Below are 23470 nucleotides of genomic sequence, written 5' to 3'. Positions count from 1 at the left end.
AGAACCAATCAGGAGTCGGATGGTCTCCACTCCGGCCCACTGTGCCTGCCAACACCAACAGGGTTCAATAAGGGTTTGGACACTTCTGCTAAATAAATGTTCTAGTGATTTGTGTTTTTATATTTCTAACTAATCTCGCATCAAGATCCTTTCCATTGTTTATCCTGATCACTCTGTCTGGATTTAGTGGTATCATTTTAGAAATTATTTTTGCATTTCTCCTAAATGTGTTTTAATGTAAATAATACAAATATATATATTTTTATATATACTCCACTTTTATTTATTCCTGTCAATTGAATGCCCCTCTCATGTTGAAGTCCTGTGTGAAAGCATCACTGCTGGCTGCGTGCACTTGCTGCAGGTGTCAGTATGACTGTAGCCGGTAGGAGGGACTTGATGCTCCAACTTCTCATCCGGCGCCTCTCTGCTCCAGTCGTCCTGGTCCTGCTTTGAGAGAGACGACGGCATCAAGCGGCAGCGGCAGCACGGCTTTCCGGGGGGGGGGAGACCATGCGTTTTGGGCTGAAAGGACGACCGGAGCCTCACGTTATTTCGTTTCCTTATCTCTGATTTTGGATTTTCTTTTTTTTCTTCTTCTTTTTTTTTTTTTTTTTTACCCTTCCCCACCCTCCCCCTTACACCCCCCGTCTCTCCTTTTCACCCAATCTCTGACGCGCAAGGACACTACAGCATCGCTCCACGGCAGAAAAACGCGCACATAGAGCCTCCTCTGTACAGACGCACCACCACCACCACCACCACCCTCCTTCTTTCCTACCTTCCTTCCTTCCTTCCTTCCACTCTGCCGTTTTCGGTATCTAACCCAGAGGACATCGGGACCTCTTCTCCACCCCCCACCCCCCACACCCCACCCCCTCACTTTCAACCCGGAGACATGGATCTATGGTTTCATTCGATCCGGATTTGCTGGTGGAGGGTTTTGTTCCTGATGAGTGTTTTCCAGGACTACCTGAGCTCCATGCTGGACTGCCCGCCGACCTGCAGCTGCTCTCAAACAGAGATCTACTGCAATAAGTCCGACAACGGCAGGTTTTTCCCTTTGCTCGCCCTGCAAGACACCGGGACCAATGGGACCACTGTTGACATCGCAGAGTTATTCAAAAACATCTCCTCTATGTAAGTAGATGCGCATCACGTCGTGCGCTTTGGGAACACGTTTGCTTTTTTTTTTCTCCTCCGCGAGACCGTCTGTTGCTTCGCACTGATCCGACTTGTTGGCTGATTTTTTACGCTGATTATTTATTACTTTCTACTTTCTTACTCTCTTCTCTCCCCCACACCTGTTTGTTAAATATGCTGTTTTAAAAATCTTGCATAAGAGGTTAAATACGCTTATTCCGTGTCCGCGGCACAAATCCCCAGCAATATTTTGTAAAACTACCTGATCTGGAAACATTTATTTTTGTAGTGAATGTCTGATTGCGTGTGTGTGTGTGTGTGTGTGTGTGTGTGTGTGTGTGTGTGTGTGTGTGTGTGTGTGTGTGTATGTGTGTGTGTGTGTGCGTGCGTGTGTGTGTGTCCTCATAAAGTTGCCCCCCCCCTCCTCCGCAGCTCATCCCGCAGGCCTGCGTGGTCCAAAGCGACAGAAGGATGTTGCGGACAAAAGCGCAGATTCACGCGTTCAAAACCTCCGGCCTCGTGCGGCAAAGACAGATTGTGCCAAATGAAACGGAAGTAAATGGCGCAGGAGGGTCGACCGGTTGTCGTTTTTCCGAGACCCGGGGAAAAAGTTTGATTATGTGCAAGATGACGTGGGGGTCCATTGGGGCCGGTGGGTGGATGTTCAGAGCGGGTGGCTGCCGCCCCCCATCCCCGCCCCTCCTCCCCAGAGAGACTGACATGTAGCAGGATGGTTTCAGGGGATTCATGGAGGGTTTGATTCATACCGAGGCGACACCCCCCTGATAGTAGCCTACATATCCATTCTGCACCCCCCCCCCCTCCCCCCATCCCTCTTTCTCTCTCTTCCCCTGGCATCGATCCTCCCTGCCAACATCAAAGCTTTCTTTCTTGAAAAGTCAGAGCTTGGGCCTTAAAATAAGACCTCTGGTGTGGATGAGGCTCATTTCCATATAAAGTAAACACATCTCCATTTAATGCGCTGGAATCCCCCCCCCCCCCGCCATCCGTTTGGTTTTTGTTTATTTATATAACTCCTCTTGTATTCCGTTCACCCGTTTTCATCCATTTTGAGGTAGAAGACAACTTATTTTTGTGTCACGGCTGATCGCCTCGCTGTGCCACTAGAGGGTAGCCTGCGACCCTCTGTGCACATGCATGCTTGCACGCGCTGGGAGCGCCGCTCTCTGCAGCACTGGAGTCATTTGCGTGACTGTGTATTGTTGTCAGTGAGAGTATATTTATTTTTTTGTGTATGCAAAACTTGTTTAAAAGCTCTGGCACTTCAAGAGCATCCGAGGCTGGTAAAGAGCCAAAAGGTCAGAGGTCACCTGAGCACACTGATGGCGATGAAGATTTCCCCCCTTGTAGAAACCTGTTCCACTTACCTAGTCCAGTCATCCCAGCAGAACCGTTGCGAAATGGCACCACGGTTGTTTTTTACGATGAGCACAAACCACCGATCGCCTTTATGTCTGTCTGTCTTTTTGCCTTTGAGACGCTCTAATGCAATTGACCCGGGGCTAACTGTGCATCTCATGGCCCGTCGCCAACCAGGTCTCTCAGCATGGACAGCACAACCTCGGGCCTGCAGCAGCAGCCCACTGACAGCCTACCAGAGATGTGCTTGCACGTCTGATTCATCCAAATGATCCAGTTTCAAAGCACAAGTTTATTATTTGGCTTAAAAAATAGTGCTGACAGTGTATTTAATATTATCTGTGCTAATTGAAAGGTATAAACGAACATGTGTATTTGGTAATAGCAGTTATTTGCTGAAAGCTAATTTATGATTGGGCCAGTAAAACATGCTCTTTAAAGATAATAACCGGTAACCATAGAGATACTGAGTAGTTGGTGATCGAGGCCACGTTCTGCCCACAAATTTTCGCCGGCCCCCCTTCCTCCCTCTCTCTCTGTGTCTCTCTGCGGAAGGTGTTGGGTATACGTGCACTTTACTAACGGCAGGTCCATTTCCCCTCACGAGGGGAACGAGCAGAGAGATGGGGGCAATTTATGGAGATGGGAAAACTAGAAAGGCAACCGTGGGATGATCGGCCAGCCAAAGAAAAACTGCCACGTCCAGATAATAGTTTTTCCAGTTCTCTCACATTAGAGATTCATCTCAAGAGGCATCACTGTTTGAAGTGGATGAGATAAGGCCATGCTGTGATATTAGAAGAAGAGAAAATAAATGAAAAAAAAAGAGAAGAATTCTCTCCGAGAGCATTGAAGCGGCTTGACAGGTTTGTGTAAGTGCCACTCCGACTGCAGGTGCTGGTGCTTTGCGCAATCCAATCAGTCTACAACCCTCGTGATGGCGTTTGGCCTCATTTAGCTTTTTTTCGATATTTTTCACCTTTTTAGAAAGCGTGATTTGAGAAGAAGAGAAGGAGACTGATTGAATCTGTTCAATCGCTGCACCACATGGACCAAGATAGAAATCCGCCCTCCGATCTCGTTTGCCCTCGAGTGCATCCTTGCATCCACGCTCCCCTAATTGCGCATGTGTGCGCCAACATCCGTGCGTTCACTCTTGAGGCCAAGCGGTTAAAGGGGATCTGGGACAGTTGGCAGAAGCCAGATCTTTGACGGCGTCATAGTCGCCATGTTCTACGGCAATGTGACAATAAAGCAGGCGTATCATTTATTATGGACGTTATTATTCTACAGGGACTCGTCAGTAATCAAGTAGTCATTTTCATGAAAATAAAAAGATGGCAGAATCTTCACATGCATAGAATAAAAATGATATATAGTCTCTCTCTCTCTCTATGTATAAGCTGCAAATTATTTGGACTGCTTTTATTAATGTACTAAAACCTAAGTAATAGAAGAATTTTGTCTGAAGAATATGCATTTTTTTGTGGAAATGTTACAATTCTCTTCTCCACGTATCTTCATATCTGTTAACAGAAACAGTGGTTGAATAAAGGGAATTATTCGCTTTTGCTTTTATTGCAACATTTTTGAAGATCCCCTCCAGACATGTCTAAAAGCATAATCTATAAAAACTGTACTATTTGCGTCTCCACATGTAGGTCAATTACCTTGTTAGGAATTCATTGGGGCCTATTAGACAAAAGAAGTGCACGATTGGCTGTTTCACAAAGTGCACGTCTGGAACGCAGCTCAGAGAAGCCACCGATGAGAAAGCGCGGCGTCGAGCTCTGCGCCAACACTCAAACATCCAAGTGAATAATGCACATGTTTGAGTGCAGAGGGACTTTAAAGACGCTGATCCATGATTAAGTAATGAGACCAACAGCATCCTAAAATCTACACATTTCTCAACACGACCAGTCAACAAGACACGATGAGATTTCACTCGAACTTGAACGGCAGCATGGATTTGTGTCCTCGGTTCACAGTTTATTTTTCAGCAAACTTAAGAGCTAAAAAAAGAGCTTCCTCCCCCTCCCCCCCCGAACGTGGTCGGTCAGTATTGACGGACACACCAACGGAAACCACAAAGCTTCCGACACGCAGCGATTCTGTTGTCCACAGACATCAGCAGATATCGGTTTCAGCTCAATATGTCACCAATTATACGCACAGTAAGAAAATCAACGAGTGCATCCAGGTACCGAGCGACCAAACACCTGTTGCCTTCACTGTCTTTTGTTGCTCAAATGTACATTTTATTATGGATGGTTTCATTTAGCTGTCCTCTATCTGCCCTTGGAATGAGAATGCACTCCCATTAGCTTTTACTTCTTTAATACGTTGTTCAATCAAAGAGATTTATGTGGACTTGTAAAAATGCCATCTGCTTATCTGCAAACACACTAAGACTTCCACACTCTGAAATGGTTCAGTGGTTGTTGTTATTTCTGCTTTGCCAAATGCAGCTTGAAGATGATTGTTTGATATCTATAAAATGTTTATCCTCCAGTCAATAAACGTCTGTGTCATCTTAAATGCATCATGACGTTAGACTCACCTTTATTGTTCCTGCTGTATAGTGGATCTAAAAGGGACTATTTCAACGCCGACCCCAAAAACACTGGCTCACACTGGTTTGTCCCTCAAGAAGGAGTTTGAGAAGTTCAATCTTCTTTTCTTATATTTACCAAATAGCGGAGCTGCTTAAAGCTAACGATCGGAGGACACCTACAGATTTCATACAAAACCTTCCAGCGAGCTGATGTTGCCAAAGGAATGTTTCCAAGCACCTCTTCCAGGTTTCCTCCGGCTCCGACGCTGGGCGTTATCACTTAAAAGAGTTTGTTACATTGAGTGGGATTTATTGGAAGTATAGAAGTTAATACACTGCCATGTTTCTACACTGGCTCTAGATGTATGTGTGTGTTTTCCTACATGCACACGGGGGGAGTTTGGAGTTTGACTTGGTTGCAATCTGTAACTTCCCCACTAGATGCCGCCAAATCGCCTCTGTGTTCCTTTACATTCAACATTTTCTCTTCCTCCAGCTATGGCGGTTTTAGTGTATTTGAAGCAGAAAACATCTGAGCATCTCATTAAAGGTCAATCTGACTTTGTTAAAATGTCACAGTACTAAAGGAAACACTTTATTAACGTCCATAATCAGCTATCAAACATATCGCTATTTTCAAAAGACTACGAATGGTAATTGATAAGCTGAGAGTATTTTCTAAAGTGCTGGAGTGAAATGTGTCGTTTAAACATTTGGATCATGTCTTCAGAGGGACACTGCAGCATAGTAATATTGCATTTCCAAAAGTTGGGAACAAATGCAGATAAATGTTTGAACACGGAGCAGTAAAGGATTCATTTCACTCCCTATTATTTCCCACATGCAACTGGTGCTATTTCCTGTCACACGGGCTGCTTAATAAACCCATAGACGTGTAGTTCACAACTGGATTTGTTAAAAAAACGACTTAAAAACTAATGTTCATTCAAACCGGCGAAATTAAATCTGGCGAACCGTCTCGATATGAAACAAGCCAGAACCCTTTTTGAACATTTGATAACGTGATCCAGTTGAATTGGCAACAACAGGCCGTGTCCATTTATAGACATTCCGATTAACATCTTTGGGGAAAACAAGGTTTCAGGTCAGCTGGAACCCAGTCAAACGGTTTGGCTCAGCCTCCCCCCCTCATCCGGGTCGTTAGATGGATGTACATCTTGGAACTTGCCCCCCCGGCCTCCTCCATGACGAGCACTCAAACGCACCGTGTTTCTGACTGCAGCACTGCTCCCTCGCTGCCAGCGTATGTGTCTATTCCCCTCCTCCTCCTGTTCTTTATCCGCGTCTTTGTCCTCTGGTCTCCGCCGTGCGACGCCTCAGATGTCGGTGTTTCGGATGCCCGGCTCACCTGTATGGTTTTGTTGCCGCCATTTACTTTTCTTCGTCACCTTGATATTTCTCTCCCTCGATTTATTTATTCATTTTTGCTCTTCAGGGCCGAGATCTTTTTACAAGCCTGCGGGGGTTTCTCTGTGTGATGTGTGGTTTTTAGTGTGTTGGTATCACCTCGGTTACCCTCTGTTAGCCGCCCTGCCTGACATCAGCCTCGGATACCTGCTTCACATCCCGGCACACACAAAACAAAAGCTGTTATGTTCTAATTCGGCCCTGCTCGCTGTCGTCCTTGATTTGAGAGGAGTTTTTTTTTAACTGATGCGTTTACGGGGGAACATTAAATTAGTAGCGATTCAGATGACACCTGAAGCCCAAAACTTTTTTGATTCATCCTCTTGTCAAACTTCTCAAAAGTTGAATATTCTGACAGAAGGTTGTTTGAATGAAATAGTCTTAAACTGGAAAAAATTTGGATTTCAATTTGATCAAAGAAATGATAAATGCCATCTGGACCTTCAGTGTTTCACTTAATGTTTGTTAAACCGCCTCGTAGCAGCAGGTTGCCAGATGTATTGTCATCACAATAGACTACATCAATGCACTACAATGAAATTGTATATATTTATTCTAAATTCACAGGATGGACACAACCAGACTTCTCAAATACAAACGGCATGCAAACGCGGCTCAATCAAATATTTAAAAACAGGGAAAATATTTCAAAGCAGTGAAAAAGATCCAAGAAATCTGGCCCGGTTTTAGACGCAGACTTTCTGTATTCACCCGTCTTTGGGTTTTCTGAGCTGTGGGTAAATTGTAATTGTTAAGAATATCTTTCGTGCTTTTGATAAAAAATAAGCAGAAAACATGCTTACCGAGCCTCTCACGCTATTTCAGAATTGTCCACAGTAGCTGCAGCGCTTGCTACTGCTAGCGGGGGGGCTTTTTATGTCTCCCATTGTCAGTTTTACGAGAAAGATATTCACATTCATTATTTTGTGCCTCCCCTTAGGGTGTAAAAGGGATCTGGAAATGAAAAAACGCTTTGTCATTCGGGGTTCAGGTGATGGCGACAGCCTAACCCCCCCCCCCCCCTACCTGTCGAGAGCCTGGGTGGTGTTCAGGCGGCGCTGACAGAGTTGCTAAACGCATGTCCTGCCAGCCGGGTCCTTACCCCCCCTTGGCCCCCTGCGGCCTCCGCATGGCGAGGCTCACCGCGGGCCCTGCGACGGGCTCCTCTGTTATAAGCAGAGCATCAAGTTTGCATGAGCCCGTCTTTGTGGAAAGTGGGTCATGGCTTCCAACTGAGAATTAGGAGGAGAGAGCGCCGGGTTTTTCCTTACAGATCCCCCCGGCGGGCAGCGAGGAGACCATGTGACCGACCGAGCTTTCTCCCACGACCCCCCCACCCCCCCCTCCTCCCTCCTACCCTCCCCCTCACCTCCCCGCCTCAACCCGCCGCATCCTCAGACTGCCCTGGCACCCTTTAAAGATGCATGCTAATGAAGTTCTCCCCCCCCCCCCACACACACACACCCATTCACACACCCTTTAACAGTCAAAAGATGCATTAAGGATGGGGGGCGTCGGGGGGCGTCGGAGGGGGGGTGAGAAAAAAATAGTGAAGACTCTGCTGTTTTCTCCCAGGATTAGAAGAACCCTTTAAAGCCTCGCAGCGGCCTTCTAGGGGCTTCCTGTTGACATTTCCGTTGAGCTACTGCTTTTATACAGCAGATTATGAGTAAGTACTGTGGGCTCTTACTCCGAGTTTATCATGTCAAATTTAGGAGACTGAAGGCAGCGGGAAAAAACATGTAGCCACCTATCGAAAACGCAATTTGACATGAAGAGAAAAAACATGAATAAATAATAAACCAGAGTGAAAGGTTTCCCTCGTGCATAATCCATCGATTTACATGAATTCTTTTAATTATAATTTGCTATGTGATTGCTCACCAGTACAAGGGAAGATTCTCAAGGACTTGCTGCAGTTTGCTTTCAACTGATGAGATCTGCAGAAGCTGCCCCCTTCTTTTTCTAACGAAGCCCCGACTATTACTGCCGTGGGAGGTTTTATGTTTTATCGGTCGTCATGTGTCAGTACTGGCACAGCCGTGTAAATATGGCAGCTTCCCGCTGAGATTCGGCCATGTTCTCCTGCAGATCCTGCTTGTTGATGGATGCTATTTTGGTGGCAATGTCTCTATTCTCATCTCGTGAATAAGCAAACGGTTATTATTTGAAGGCTTAATTGTCCCAGAAAGTGCACGTACACGCAAGCCCCCGTGTTATTGCCTGCGGCTAAACCTCGCTTCAACGTGTCTCGGCGTGACCCCGGATGGCTTCTCTTCAGGATCACTTCGGGGATGGAGCTTATTTTATCTTTCCACTGGATTATTCTTGTTATTTTTATTATTCAGTTCATGGTCTTTAGAAAACTAGGAAAAACACGCACGTCTTTGGCCCGTCTTTGTTTCCGGCGCGGCGGGGGCGCCGCATAATCCGCAGTGAGCTGCCTCTCCCTCCCCCGTCCATCAGCTTCCCCACCTCGCAAATCAGTGAGAACCCTCTGATACAATATTTGAGTGGATGTTTGGCCCTTCGAGACGTGGCTTAACAAAGCTGTAGCTGTGACCGCCAACACCATCAGTGCTGAGGACAGGATCAATCATTACAGCACAAATGCAGCTTCGTGTTTCCCAGAAAGTAGAAATACAGTATATTTTATATATAGCCCCCCGAGCAGCCTCTATCTATTGATTACCTCTCCCACATGCTCTGATATCTGTATTTGCTCTATTCTGTCGTCTATTGATGTGTATTGCATTGAACCATTATGGAGCAGGCAGGTCGTTCAGCCATACATCATTCTCAGTGAGCCGAGGACTCTTGGTGGCAGCAGTTTTTTTTAGTCATCAGAAGAGCTTTGTGTGGCGGCATATGAGAAGACATTAGAAGTAAATGGTCCACCGGGAGCCAACTCTCGCTTTCTATAGCGGCTCCCCTGTTTGCCGCCATGACCTTGCTACACCAGTCAGAATATCACAGTCAATCTTCCCTCACAAGATGAGAAACTCATCTTTTTAAGAATTACCTGACATCACCCTCTCTTCCTGCTGATATATCCCTCCTCTAAAAAATCCCTCGCGTTGGTTTTAGCCTTTATTTTTCGTATTCCCCTCATACTATTTGGACTCCACGTAAGACCAAACTTTTTAAAACCATTTAAAAACTTTCCTCATCTACACTCCACACTACCGTGCCCCATCACACACACACACACACACACACACATCAGTCATGTCATCTGCTACATGACATAACATAAGCCTGTACAAGCCGGCAGCCTACAGATCTGCATGAAGAGGATATCGGCTCTTTTATGTCTTTTGTATCTGTGATCTGCTAAATTAATTTTTTTCACCTCTTGCAGAGGGTAGGATTTCAAACTGTTGCTTCAAAACAAACCCATAGAGAAAATGGTTAAATGTACCCTTTTTTTCAAGAACACAAAGCATGCACATTTGACACCTTGCATTCATTCTATTTTCCCTTTTATCTTTCTGTTTGCATGAAGCATCCACAGTCTTTGCTGGCTGAATTAACGTGTCTGGTTTCAAGACGTCTCTTGAGCTCACGTTATGTTATTGCTGCATTACATGGTTTAGCTCGCTTTCCTTCTCTAGAAAGGCAAAAAGGAACAGTAAAAAGTATGGAAAGGGAGTTGTGGATGTAATGTTTGGGTTAGAAAACATGGGATTTCAGTTATTTATTGTGTCCCTTAAAAGAAATATAAAATGAATTGGTAGAGTGAGCTTTACGTTGTTGCTGGAGCTGAAAGGACACGTTGTTAGAGCTGCTGCTATGACTCAGATGTTCTTTAGGGATGAAGGAGCCTGTGAAAGCAGAGGCTTCAATATAAAGACATTAGCTTTTTGTATTTTGCAAGAAAAAATTTCAGAGACATGCTGCTTTTCATTAAAGGCTGAGATTATTGTGCAAAATAGCAAAAGTCTGTACGTTGTAAAAACTATTACAATGTTGTGTTTTTACCATCCTTTTTTTTTCCTTTTGAGGAACTAATATTGATTATAATATAAACAATGACTAGAATCCCTTCTATGCAACATTCTAAATTCCAAAGAAAGAAAATTTAGAATCGCACCACAGGAGATTTCAGCATATTTCATCATCTCATATTTCAAATTTCATATTTCATAGTCCATGATTTAGTTTCTTATTCATTATTCACATGAAGACTCCAAATGATGTGAGCTAATGTAAACCAAGTCAACAAACAACCACAACAACAACCACGAGTGCAATATATTACTGGTCGTAGTGGCACCTTGAGCAGCTGACTAATCCGGTGCTTTGGCTAAATTCGCCTCCATGTGGAATTGTTATTCTCTTCTTTTAAAAGACTACGATTGAAAAAGGGTCCGAGGGAAGCGACTCTATATTTGACATGTGAGCTGGGAAGGGTTTGTAATTCCAGAAGAAGCCATCACCTCTCAAGCATCAGCAATGTGTTTATTGTTACTGGAAAGATGAACTTGTTTACTTGAGAGTAGAGACAGTGGGAGCATCAGGGATTGAATGCTAGTTTGCGCCATGGCTTATTACTAAATAATGATTCCACTTTACTCACACAAAAGGTCGCTAGATAACAGCTAGAGACCAAGATTGGTCCTCATACAAAATGACTACTATCTGAAGTCGCATCATGTCTTTTTTGTGGTTGTTACTTGTGTTTGTAGTTGTTTTGCCTCTATCGAGTCTATTTGCAGTGGTTTTGCTTTGTAGGCATTTTGCATCTCGATGCAGTGGTTTTGCGCACGTTTGTGTTCATTTCAACCATAAATGACTGACCCCAAATACCTTGACCCCTTGATTACTGCTTCAGTAATCCACCCATGTGTACGCGTCTCAGCTCATATGTGCGGGAGCTCTTGTAAAACACGCACAGACGGGTGACGGCCACCTCCCGAGGCTTTGCGTCTCTGGTAGACTGATGAGATTGTCCTCAGGTTGCACTGTCTGGCTGCACGCATTAAGAGTCACTCACGGGCCGTCATTTTAATAGAATAGAGTGTGTATGTGTGTGAGACTGTGAAGAATGTGTGAGTGTTTTCCTGGGAGAGATGCTGCCACTTAAACGAAAGCAAGAAGAAAAATAGCAAACAACACCAAATTCAACGACCTTACATCTCTCCCCAGGTTCCATATCTCCTCCTGGAGATAATTGGTTGACACTGTAGACGTATCCGAGAAGAACCATAGTAGGTGAGGACTTGATGTTATTCCATATATCATGTCAGTCCGAACACAAGGAGACAAATTTGAAAGGACTTTAGAAAAGAACCTTCCAAGACGTCCCTGCTCTTGTTTCACTAAACCACCGATGTTTTATTGATTTTCCCAGAGGAATGAAACTGTAGAAGTGTAGCTATTCATTTATTTTCTATTGTGTTGTAATGAAAACATTCTTCTACCAAACAACTGCACCACTTCCACTTTTGAATTATTAGTGCGCCAGCTGTGAGTGAACCATCGTAATTGTTAAGACAGTTTGAAGAGAGCTGTTTACCATTGGTAGACTGCAAAGCTTAGAGCCTGATACGTGGGGTTTTCAAAATAAAAGCATTTTGGTGTGAAATAAAACTGAAAAAAAGTTATTGTCCGATGCGAATGATGCAGGACTCCTCTTACAGACACGTAAGGTATGAAGCTACGGCCAGCAGCTTTGCTTAGCATACACATTGGAAATAAGGGTGAACAGCTCACCTGGTTTGGCTAAAAAAACCAGCCACTCGTACAAATGAGCACATTATGCAATAAAAACAAAGAGTTGTGTTCTGTTTGGCGTGCTGTTAAATGTTTCTTGAGCTGTGGGGCAAAACCCCCCCAGCTGTATCCTTCGGCTTCCAACCTTTATGATTCAGAGTAAGCCAGAACAGTTCTATATCCCTCAGTTTGCGCACCTCGCTTTCAACAATAGGGAGAATTGCCCAAAACATCAGACAATTCCTCTAAACCGTGTTCTTAAATTTCCCGTGTTAGACTGTTGCAATGGTTTTTGAATTTGCCACGTGTGTACCATTATTGGACTGCTTTGAAGGCAGGGAGACAGTAGCCGTGTCTCAAAGTCGCTGGGCTGCATCCTGAAGGACGCATTCGTCCGCCGCATACCGTCACTTCGGCTGCGACTCGCCTGTCCCCAATCCGTCGGCTCCTCCGAACGCGGCAGAGGGACGCAGCCCTCCAGGAGCTGGTCTGGAGGACACATGTGACGTATCCTTTGCGGCCCAGCAGATTCCAGCATGAAGTGCGGGCCGACAAGGATTTTCTTTATTCAAGACACAGGCGGGTGAGCTGACAACGCGTAACCCGCCTGTAACTGGAATGTAAAGTAATAGAAATCTCTTAAATATCTACCTATAGAAATGTTATAATATAACGATAAAACGGGCAACGTTCACTCACTGTCCACCCCGTTAACCAGTGTCTTGCTGCAAGAAGAAGAAAAAAAAGCATTCTGTTGTTTGGACACCTGGCTAAATATCACAAACTAATTCCAGCTGTGAGCCTCGTTCCTCTGCTGCGTTTGTAAATTACTCCTGTCGGAGTCCTTCGTCAACATGGAAATGCTAATTTCTCCCGAGCTCTAATTAGCAGGAGGACTCAGGTGGAAAAGTGTCACACACACACGATTCAGCTTAACCTTTTGCTTTGATTTCCCTCAAGCCTTGTTTCTGGTATTCACAGGAAAACAACTCTGTTTGTCCCCGTGGCTCTGGAGCCATTAATTTGAAGCTGTGGTTTTTTTTATGTCCCTCAAGGAAAAACACTTCTGCAATTAAAGATCGATTTTTGTCAACAGATATTGTAGAACGAATTTCCAAGACATGTTTCTGGATTGAATGTGTGTTTTGGCAGGTTCATGCAACGTGCAGGTGTTTGTGTGGCGATATGAATGGACATTCCAGTACCTCGCTGCAGTGGACCAGCACTGACGTGCAGAGGAGCATCAATACTCATATTTCCCGCAGCTGTTCGCCAGTACTGTATGTCGAAAAAAGTTCCAGCTGTACCCGATGCCCAGTTTGAACTTAGACTGCATGTTTTGTTTATGGTGCACCTGGAACACGTATTAATATTCAAGCTTCTTACCACTTTCAGCCATTTTTACTTCAGAGCCTTCCAGTCTGTGCAGAATCATTGAATGTTGCTCCTGCGTCATGGTCTAAAGAAGCAACAGGCGGGTAAACTCTGGCAGTATGTGCTCTGGGAAATAAATAATTTGTGAACCTTTAAATATCAGGCTGTCTTGAAAATGTTAAAATTTACATTTATTGATAACTTTGATTTCACTGGCAGATTCTCTCGGTGTGGGTGTTGTTGCTGGGAGTCTGCATACGGTCCGGCTCAGCTCTCACTAAGACATATTTTAATGAGGCAACACTCCTCTGGGTTATACGGACACGTTTTGGCCGCAAAAGTAGGCGATGAACACAAAAAACAAACAAAACACAATAATGCAATCGTATCATCATAAACCATTTTCAAACAGGACCCATAGTTCATTTAGTCATTTAGACGACAAAGTGGGATTAAACAAAATGGATGAAAAAGAACTGCCAGACAAAGAAATAAAAAATGAACAGATCTTTAAATTGTTTTATTTTGTATTGCTGTATACTGGAAGAAAACATTTAACCCAATTGTGTGATGGAGGGCAGTAGAGTGAATTTCAATCTAATCCCTGTCATTTAGTATTTTTATCCTTGTCATGTGATGGGACGCCTCGGACAAGGACAGCGAGAGGCTGTTTATAGCTTTTGTGTCCCTAAATGGCCAAAACATACAGAGTATATATAAAAATGGAACTTTGTCAAGAGAAGAGTGCTGCATTTTAACTTAGTGACAAAATAATGACGGCAGCTTTAATGCTACAATTCTGGTCCGCAATCTTATGCGGTACACGGCGAAGTCCAGCAAGCAAATGGGGACACATCTTATGTCTCACGGATGTGATAATTGTTAGGAAATCTCATAATGGAGATTCTTATCAGATGCTATTAATTATGTATTCTACTCGCACGACTAAGTACCTCCTTCAGTCTCACGTTTAGGCCCGCGAGGTGATCGCAGCTTCAGATAGAGAATGTGATCACGGGCAGAATGCAGATATTATGACACTGATACTGACACACGACGAGTCGGGGTCCATTTAGCGGATAATTGTGGTCCGAAGGTATTACAGAGCATTATCATCAATTAGATGTTATTAAAAGATCATCTCGACAACCCGTCAGGTGTGTGCTGCGAACAGAAGCTTCACTCCTCGCCCCCCCCCCCCCCCCAATCCGTCATTCACATTTCAATCCGGTTAAAAAAAAAAAAAAAAATCCAAACTTCTCCTCTCCGCAATGACAGCTTCTTTTGAGGGAGACTTTAAGAAGAGGATGAACCCCGGCGCTGGGCTAGTCACGGTGGAGGAGCGGAGCGCTTCATTACCGGGAGGGCCGAGGAGCTCTCCGATCAGCCCTCTAATATCGCTGTGATCCTCTTTCCCTTTCTTACCTAATTGAATTCTCCAGGAGAGATGCCCCTCAGCTGCGGAATTTATCATATCCTGAAATTGGAGGAGACTAGCTCCGTGAAGGACGTGAGCAGAACATTTAATCCACTCCCCGTGCTGTAAACCGAGCCGCGCGGCGCCTGCCAGGACTTGACTTATCCCACGGCGGACCACCGGCCTTCGGGGAGAGCCGTGTCTCTGTTCTGCCAGTGGCCAGGCGGAACACGCGGCAGGAGGTGCGCGTATCCCGTATCGAATATGCTGCCTGTCATGTACAGTACGGCTACCGTTTGCAACAGATGGCATCGTAATCTGTAATCAAAGCCCCTTAAGTACAGCTGGCTTGCACAATATGTCTCTCTCTCTCTCTCTCTCTACTTCCAATCTCTCATATTCCTCACCTATGACTTTCTCCCTTCACGGTAAAACATTCAGCGTCTCCCTTTACTCTCCTTTTTGACACGAAAAGATAAGACAACCTGGAGGATTGTTTTTCCAAGCCACCCCTTCAGGAAGGTGGTGCGGCACGCGGCGTCTTGTTGACATGAAGGTTGAGTGTGCACAGGAGGAGGAAGCCGAGGACATGTCCAGCAGGGGTTCATTTAAACGGTCAGATCCCACAACCCACATCACGAGGAACTGTGTCTACTTCTCGTCATGACTTCTAATCTACGGCAGGTAGATGAAGCGATCGACTGTGTGTGTGGATCCTTTATGAGTGAGTGTGCACCTCTGCGTCTGTCCGCTGCCAAACCTGCGTTTTGCTGCAGCAGAATGCATTCAGGAATCAGGAATCACCAACATTTATTGACAAAGTATGTTTAGATATACAAGGAATTTGACACGGCGGTTGGTGCATAACATTGGACAGTGAGACAGTGGGACAATTGTATGTGGGGTCAGTCATGAATGAATGCTCAAGGATCTCTCTGCATAAACACCTTTTATAAGCATGTTCATCCTGCCTCTGACCTGCCTCCCGACCTCTCACTCACTCACCTGACCGCCCCTTATAAGTTATAATGCAGCTGCGTGCCCCTTTCTGGAGGCATACAGATCCCATCGAGCCTCCCTTCTGTCCAAATATATTTTATTTTACCTGCACTTTACAAACTTGTGAAATGTGTGTTTCACACAGTAAATTACATCCTATCTTTTCTCATCTTAAGAAAAGTATCCCACCCAGCCTTTATTCTCAATTGATCCTGCCCATTTATATTTCCTTTCCTCTCGTGGATTTAATGCTTTAATAGTACCTTCTCCTGTCGTATCATGTAGCTTATTCCAGGTTGTATTGTGTATCATTATACTCCTAATTATCCCATCCAATTCTACATCTCATCCAAAATTTGTTCTACCCAATTTCTTCTTTAACCCTCTTCTTTGGCCGTTACTCATTATGTCACTATTCCTGATGGGTGGAAGGTTGGTAGGATATTTGACTTTAACTCAGATGTGTATGTGTTCATAAGGACTTCAGCACTCTCATATCACGGTCGCATTTAGCCTGATTATTGTACTAAAATGTTTAAATTATTATTATTTTAATGCTTATGTGCACTCTATATGAATAGAATGGAATTACAGCCCTTTTTCAGAATCTGTGTGCCAAGTTTGAAGGAGATCCGACTCATTCCAACTATCATGCCTGTTTCCAGATGGGATGTATTCAAAGTAGACTCCATTTCTTCGTGCTCCCATATTTGCATACAGAATGTGGCTTTTCTGGCAGCGATCCAGAGCTATAGGATCACTTATTTGATTAAACATTATCATGCTCAGCAGCACAGTGGAGAGCTCACAAGCGTAGAGGTGTAACTGCCGTCGGCAGCAGAAAGCCTCGTGGGTGGGAAGATCTTCGTCGTATCGTTTCTTATGGTTAACATTACATCTACACCCTAAACATTGGGAATTTGTTTCTAGTATCTTCTTACATTTAGTATTTTTGTAAATTCCTAAATGTTTTCCCTCTTTCAAGCTTCCCGGTGTGTTTCATTTATGACTCAAGTGCAGCAAAACCATTGGAAAGCCTTGGAATTTCACCAATTGATCCCCAAATTAGAAACACACGACAATATGAAACACTTAATAGCATAAATTTGACCTTCACTCGTAGACTTTTGGTTGTTAACTAAAGCTGCAACTAATAATTTATTTCTAATGTCAGCTTAAGAGGGCTTTTAAACTGGTCAAGTTTCCCATAAATCAAGCAGGGCAGCAATGAGTCCGAAGCAGACCGATTTCCCCTAATGCATTTTTTTAAAGGCCAGATTCAGAGCAGTTAATGCTGTAATGTTAGTTTGTTGTCGACGGCGTTCTCGTACTCTGCTTGTTGTGCGGCACAGATGGCGGTACGAAGCGTTGAAAGTGACATCCGTTGATGTGCAGATCCATCGCCTTCCGGAGTCGCTGCCGAGCTAATTATAGTCATTTTAATTTAATTTTAATTTTGGGCAGAAAGGTTTGAGCTTAGTCCCGTGTGAAGTGCTGATACCTTTCAGAAGCACGGACCAATGCTCCCGCCACGTTTAGCCCTGCCAAAGCTCTGCTGCCTGAGCCTGTAGTGAACAGTGACACTCAGAGGCTTAGGTAGTTTCCCACCCCGGGCCGGATCGGTAAACCGCTGACACAGAGCGGTCCGGGGGCAGCCACGGGACGGGGAGGGGGGAAAACCCCACTTAAAAACAGAGCGCCTGGCACTGGCGCGGCTTCAGAACGCCTCTCAGTGAACCGAAAGGCAGTTTGAGAGAAGGGTGTTTTCATCGTGTAAAGAGCTGCACAGACAGTAATTCAATCACAAGACGCTTTATAAATGATTAAGTATCAGGGTTTGCAAAAAAAAAAGGAAAAAACGCACCACTAGTCATGTGAGAAGAATCTACCAATCAGCACCAGCGTCCAGGCACATCCCAGCATCCCGCTCAAAGGTCGAGTCCCGCAGTCGAGCTACTGTGAGCGGCTCACCGCTGGGAATCCATTCATCTCAGTGATGCTCAGCGCTAAATTGCCGCAACTTCATCACCATCGCTGTGTTGGGTTGCTGAGCAACGGCCCAACCTCCCAAGCACCTTGGATAAAAGCTCTTGATTGTTTTTGACATGTGGACACTAAAGGTTCCCAAGGGCATTGGATTCATATATAATAACCTCCCACACAGTCTTTGTAGTGTCTTCAAAATGGCTGCTGAGTGTAGTGTGACGTATAGGCCCAGTGAGACCAGCACTTAGTGGAAACGGCGTCGCTTCGGTCCCACCACAGGATCGGCCCCTGGGAAACCTCGGATAACTAAAGCAATCAATTGAAATTTAATTTCTGCTGTTTCTTTTCATTTTGCCTTGTCCAGCAAAGCACTCCCTCTCCCTCCATGTATACGTCCCCATGGACGTTTCCACATGCAGTTGCTGGATAAAATTTGGGCTTCATCTTCAGTGCTGAATCCATATAGGGGAATCGTTTTTAATAAAGCTGTAATTTGTTCAATTCGGCCTGTCACTTTAATATCGATATCATATTCTCCAGCTCGCAGTCTCTGCTGTTAATATAATTGAGACAAATTGTCACAATTTGCCGGGTTTTCATATTTTCCAGTAAAGCGAGACAGAGAGCGCGCCCATATGTGTCTCCATGATGTTTCCATCTGCCAATACGAAACCCAAATGACTTCTTAAGAAATAATTCCACTCTCTATTTATCAAAGGAAGACCAACTGGGCATGCATGCTCATGCTTACATCTTGTGACCAATACCGGGAGCGGGAAGCGAAGTTATTGAATCCTTTTACCACTTCATCCTTCATGTGCACAGCACCTGCCGTTTGAGTGCTCTTGCAAGGCAGTGTACCTTTTTCAGTGTGTCGTTCTACGGGCACGAAGGAGAGCGCGTGGCCCCGGCAGACATCTCCAGCAACCCTCAACAGTTGGCTATGTATATTAATACTGCTGGATGCTGTTTTATGAATCAGGGTCTGCTCGACAGATGGAAGGCGGGTTTCATTTCATAAGCCCATACATCTAGGAGGAAAGCATGTGCAGCTGTCTGCCTTTGTGTGTGATTGCATTTGCATTGGGGTATCAGGGTTGAGTTTTAGTCTCTGTGAGAAACCACATTGATTTGAATACCAAACGTCCCTCAGGATTACTCCGGGGAATGATCTGTTCCAGCCTACCAGTTGCGGTAGACGCTTAAGGAAGTAGCTCCCTTTCCTCGGTGTTTTTCGCCGTCGCTGCTTTCTGCTGCGTCCTTTTAATGCAACCCCCATCTTTACAATGCGGCTTGCAAACACTTATGAGGAAAAGGTAAATAACAAAAGAAAAGAGCAAACAGGTTATCTGATTGATGTCAGGCGTGTGCTTTAATCTAGAGGAGTGCTACTTCACCCCGCTCATCCCCACTCTCAAGTGCTCGGGCTGAACAAGACTGCCGCTCTGAAAACAGAGAGTGAGGCAGAATACCGATCAATACCCCAGAAACACACCAGAGACATTCTATTTTATTAAACATTTTCCCATTAGGGCAGCTGTGCGAGAATTGTAGATCATTGCAACTAAGTCGTAAATCTCAGACAGACCGCGGTATCGAGCGGAATCAGTGCAGATTACTGGGAAACAGAATTTATTTTCTTCTTTTTGCGCTACTGGGAACATTGTGTATCTTGTTCTTACATTAGCGTATATTTCTGCTGAGGGATTGCTTCACTTAAAACGTGCCATCCGAATCGCATTGTGTTGATCAAACACAACACCACATCGTTGTGACGCGACACGAGGCTCAGCGGCTGATCTGCGCTTTCTTATCTTAATAGAGGCAGACGGACGTCTCTCTGGTTTTAAATGTTCCCTTTAAATCCACGCTCCTATGTTCTCATTACAGCTGGACATTTGGAACAGATTCAAAAAGAGCCACTAATCAATTATTTATCAGGAATGGACTGAAGTTAATGTGAAATCTGAAAGGGTACATTTGCACCTCTTAGCTGTGTAAATCTTTTTCAGTGTTTCAGCTCATTTTCTACCTTTTACAGTGGCAACTTGCAGTTGAGCTTTTCAGTGAGCAAGAAAAGTAAAAACCAATATAATTCTTCATGTGGTCCCTCGATTCTCCTCAAATTCCAAATAACACATCACTCCTCAGATTTCTCGCTCAATAGTCTTGTTGATAATAAACTTCTACACATCAACAGCAGCCGCTAACTGGGAGCGCGGAGCTCGTCATTGATTTTCAACCCCAAACTATCCAGCATGTGATGTTCACATCGGCCCCCGTTCCCCTTCTTTCTTACGCCTTTCAAACTTCCCATTTCTTGTTTTCAATTAATACAACCCTTCTTTTTCTCCGTTGCTCATATTCACGGGAGCTCAGACGGAGATAGCAGGTAGGGCTTCAGTGCGTTGCCCAGGGCTGCTTCCACACAACAGATGGCTGTTGCTGGGATCAAATCTGTTACTGTTTGGTTCCAGGGTGTTCTCCTCAAGCGCCCAACCAGCCTGCCACCCAGTTCAGATCGTACTTTGTCGGAGGCCATTTTCCAAAGCAGATGGAAGGTGGCTTTAGTTTCAGAGGCTTTCGTGCGAGAAATAAATCCACCTGTACAATTAGTTTTGATGTTATCTGATTTCACTTTGTGCCTACTGATCCATTTCCTGTCAAATTCATGAAGAAAGCCCTTTTGAAAAAAAACAGTAATATTTTGCAGAGTAACAAATGATAATAATAACAAGAGGTGAGGCAGAAATAAGAGACATCTAATTGTCTTGTCATGACAAAATCTCCATATCTCCAATGTTCAAATCTCTTTTCATCTGTGTAAATTCCTTTTTACAAAGCAGCGATTTAAAATTACTGCAGCTGTAAGCACGCTGATGAAATTGTCCACTCGGATGCAAAATTTTGCCTCTCTAAATGTTTCAAATGCTGTTAACTTTCATTCTCGTTGCCATTTGCATTCGTGGATCCTTCAAGGACGTCGGAGTAACAGGACAGGGAGTGAATGCCCCTTTATAATCAAAGTATCTTTTTTTTGCTCCATATCCGTCTCTGTTCCCAGCAGCATAATCCACATGCATATTCAATGTGCCGCGGACAATCAGAGTTCTGAGCGGACGACATGCCCCGGTCTGCTGGGACGTTGTTCCCCGCTTCCTCTGTGCTGTTTGTTGTTGGCAACGCGATGGAAATGGGGATGATACTAAATTTGATCACAGAGCATAAAGCGGCGGTGCAAATGGAAACACTTTGTGCTCACATAAATTATTCTTTTTCTATTTTAAACATCGCAATATTGCACCGGCTTTACCATTTAGAATTATATCCCACTGCTGAAAACCGGTCACTTTGCCCCGTGTATTTAATCACTTTGCATGCCAAAGTCCTGTTGGAATGCTCCCAACGAGGACACAAGCATCCCAAAGCCGTCTGCTATTACAGTACGGCACGTTAGCATGAACCAGTGTCGATGACAACAACTGTTTAATAACTTAACACGGTTCAGCTCCCATTAGCTCTTTAATTATAACAGAAACCTTTTGGCTGTTTCCTCTTTAGATCATTTTTGTCATGCGCAATCTCCCACAGCACTAAACTCAAAGAAATGTGACGCGTTGAGCCGCTGCTACTTCACCTGTCAGAAAAGAAAAGTTGAGACTTTTTAGAACATTTCCACACATATATTGTTTACCTGTAAAAAAATAAACAAAATGGCTCTTGTAGAACAAAATAAGACGTGAGTTCACTATTACCAACAAGTTTCCTCCACTTGACATCCGTCCGTCAGGTGTTGCCTTCTAAGCACACCTACAAAAATGCAAAGGATCTGATTTAAATCTCTCTCTGATATTCTGATTCACTGCGACTTTATGTTCTGCCCTGAAGTTTCAAGGACAGTGTTGAGTACTTACTGCAGTTTCAGCTGGAATTCAATAAAGAGAGAAACATTCCATCATCGATGCTCGTAATATTTACTGAGAATCCCACGATTGATATAAAAGAATCTCCAAAAAACGTTCTAAATATCACGTCCTATTTGCTCCAACGCTCAAGATACATCAATCTGGGACAGAGAGTTGTTGACAGTTAATTCTTTAGGAAACGGGAAGAAGCTGACTCGACGTTTAATTTTAGATGCTCACAGTCAAGAGGGATGATTGACTCTCCGGTAGAGATATGCAATAAACTTGTAATGTATTACTCAACTTCCAAATACTCTCTTTATTTCTGTGTTCATATTTTCTTGGAGTTTCTTCTTCTATGCAAACATTTTGTTTATTTATTAATGAGTCTCTACTCGTCATTGGGTGATTGACAAGGATCGTACTGTGGTGTCTGCATAAGCTGCGTACTTTCACATTCTTTTCTTTGCCAGAATGTCTTGGTTTAATGAGCTGCAGGCTCTTCCAGTAAATCAGCTCTTGTTGCTGCCATTTCTGTCTTTTAATTTGACTTGACTTTTAGATGCATTGCTAAAATTTATGCAAAAGCTTTCTTAACGGATTTCTTGAAGTGTCACTTCAGTCACTCGTAAATGCACACGCAGTGTCTAAAAATGATTCCCTATCTTAATCACCAGAGAATTGTGATGTGACCACTTTAGCCTAAATGATGTGGATCAATATAACCTTGGTCTTGTTGCACTTTCGCACGCAAATGTCCGTTTCGCTGTCACGTGACCGTCAGCTTTGTTTGCCTTCAAAGTGACGGGAATGACACAGTTGAGGTGAGTGAGCTCATCACCAAACACCCATTTAAAAACAAATTGTAGACGCAACCAAGTTAGATGTTGAACAATGCTGACCCTGACATATGGGCAGGATCCCAGTTTGACCATTGACCGTCGGTTTCGTCTCACTTCATGGTTCACAAAAGCGACATATCCATGTCTCTGTGTTAGACAGCGCTTGACCCCATGAAAGCACAGCTGTAAATGCACCCAAAACCCATTATGGACGTATTGTGATCACCTTGAAGGCAAATGAAAAGGCAATTTGCTCTGTTTGGTTGCTCCAGACTTATGCCAAATGCCAGCTCAATTTCCCGTGACTCGGCTCACATTACGAGCCCAACTGCTGTTTTCTTGATACAATCATCATTTTAAGATTCATTTACTGGAATAAAAACCCTTCTCAAACAAACCCCCCTGTGGTCCCTTATTGCTAACTGCTCCCACCTGCCTGCGGCCCTAAAAAAAAGAGGCAAAAATTGGCAGCCAAGTAGCCAACAAGTCATGCACGACGTGTTCCACCAGCGCTTGTGGCGTTTGGCAGAGCTCTATCCTCCTCCCCAGCATCGAAGGTGATGCACCCGAGGGTGCAGGCCTCGAACTAACAGACTGGAGCCAGTCGTCATTGAACACCAGACGCACAAGAACCAAAAGATGCGCCGCTGGAGCGAGTTTGCCAAACCCAATGGTGGGAGTGTCATTCTGCTGCTGGCATGCAGCACAAACCGCTCTGTGATTG

At 44.3% G+C, this 23470-nt stretch overlaps 1 protein-coding gene across 8 annotated transcripts in view; it reads left to right on the top strand.

The window, feature by feature from the left end:
- Positions 1-433: 433 nt before the first annotated feature.
- The window catches only part of ntrk3b (neurotrophic tyrosine kinase, receptor, type 3b), a 126233-nt gene continuing 103196 nt past the window's right edge, over positions 434-23470 (top strand). For 7 of the 8 annotated variants that reach the window (XM_078084881.1, XM_078084880.1, XM_040204351.2 and 4 more), the window contains exon 1: positions 435-1140. In XM_078084881.1, the coding sequence (XP_077941007.1) occupies positions 899-1140 (242 nt within the window). In that variant the 5' untranslated portion in view covers positions 435-898. Of the gene's footprint in view, positions 1141-23470 lie in introns of all 8 variants that reach the window. The other variant, XM_078084879.1, reaches the window with a different exon arrangement.

Source organism: Gasterosteus aculeatus, chromosome 12 (assembly GCF_964276395.1).
Source record: "Gasterosteus aculeatus chromosome 12, fGasAcu3.hap1.1, whole genome shotgun sequence".
Classification (NCBI taxonomy): Eukaryota; Metazoa; Chordata; class Actinopteri; order Perciformes; family Gasterosteidae; genus Gasterosteus; species Gasterosteus aculeatus.
This window is presented reverse-complemented; position numbering and strand designations above follow the sequence as displayed.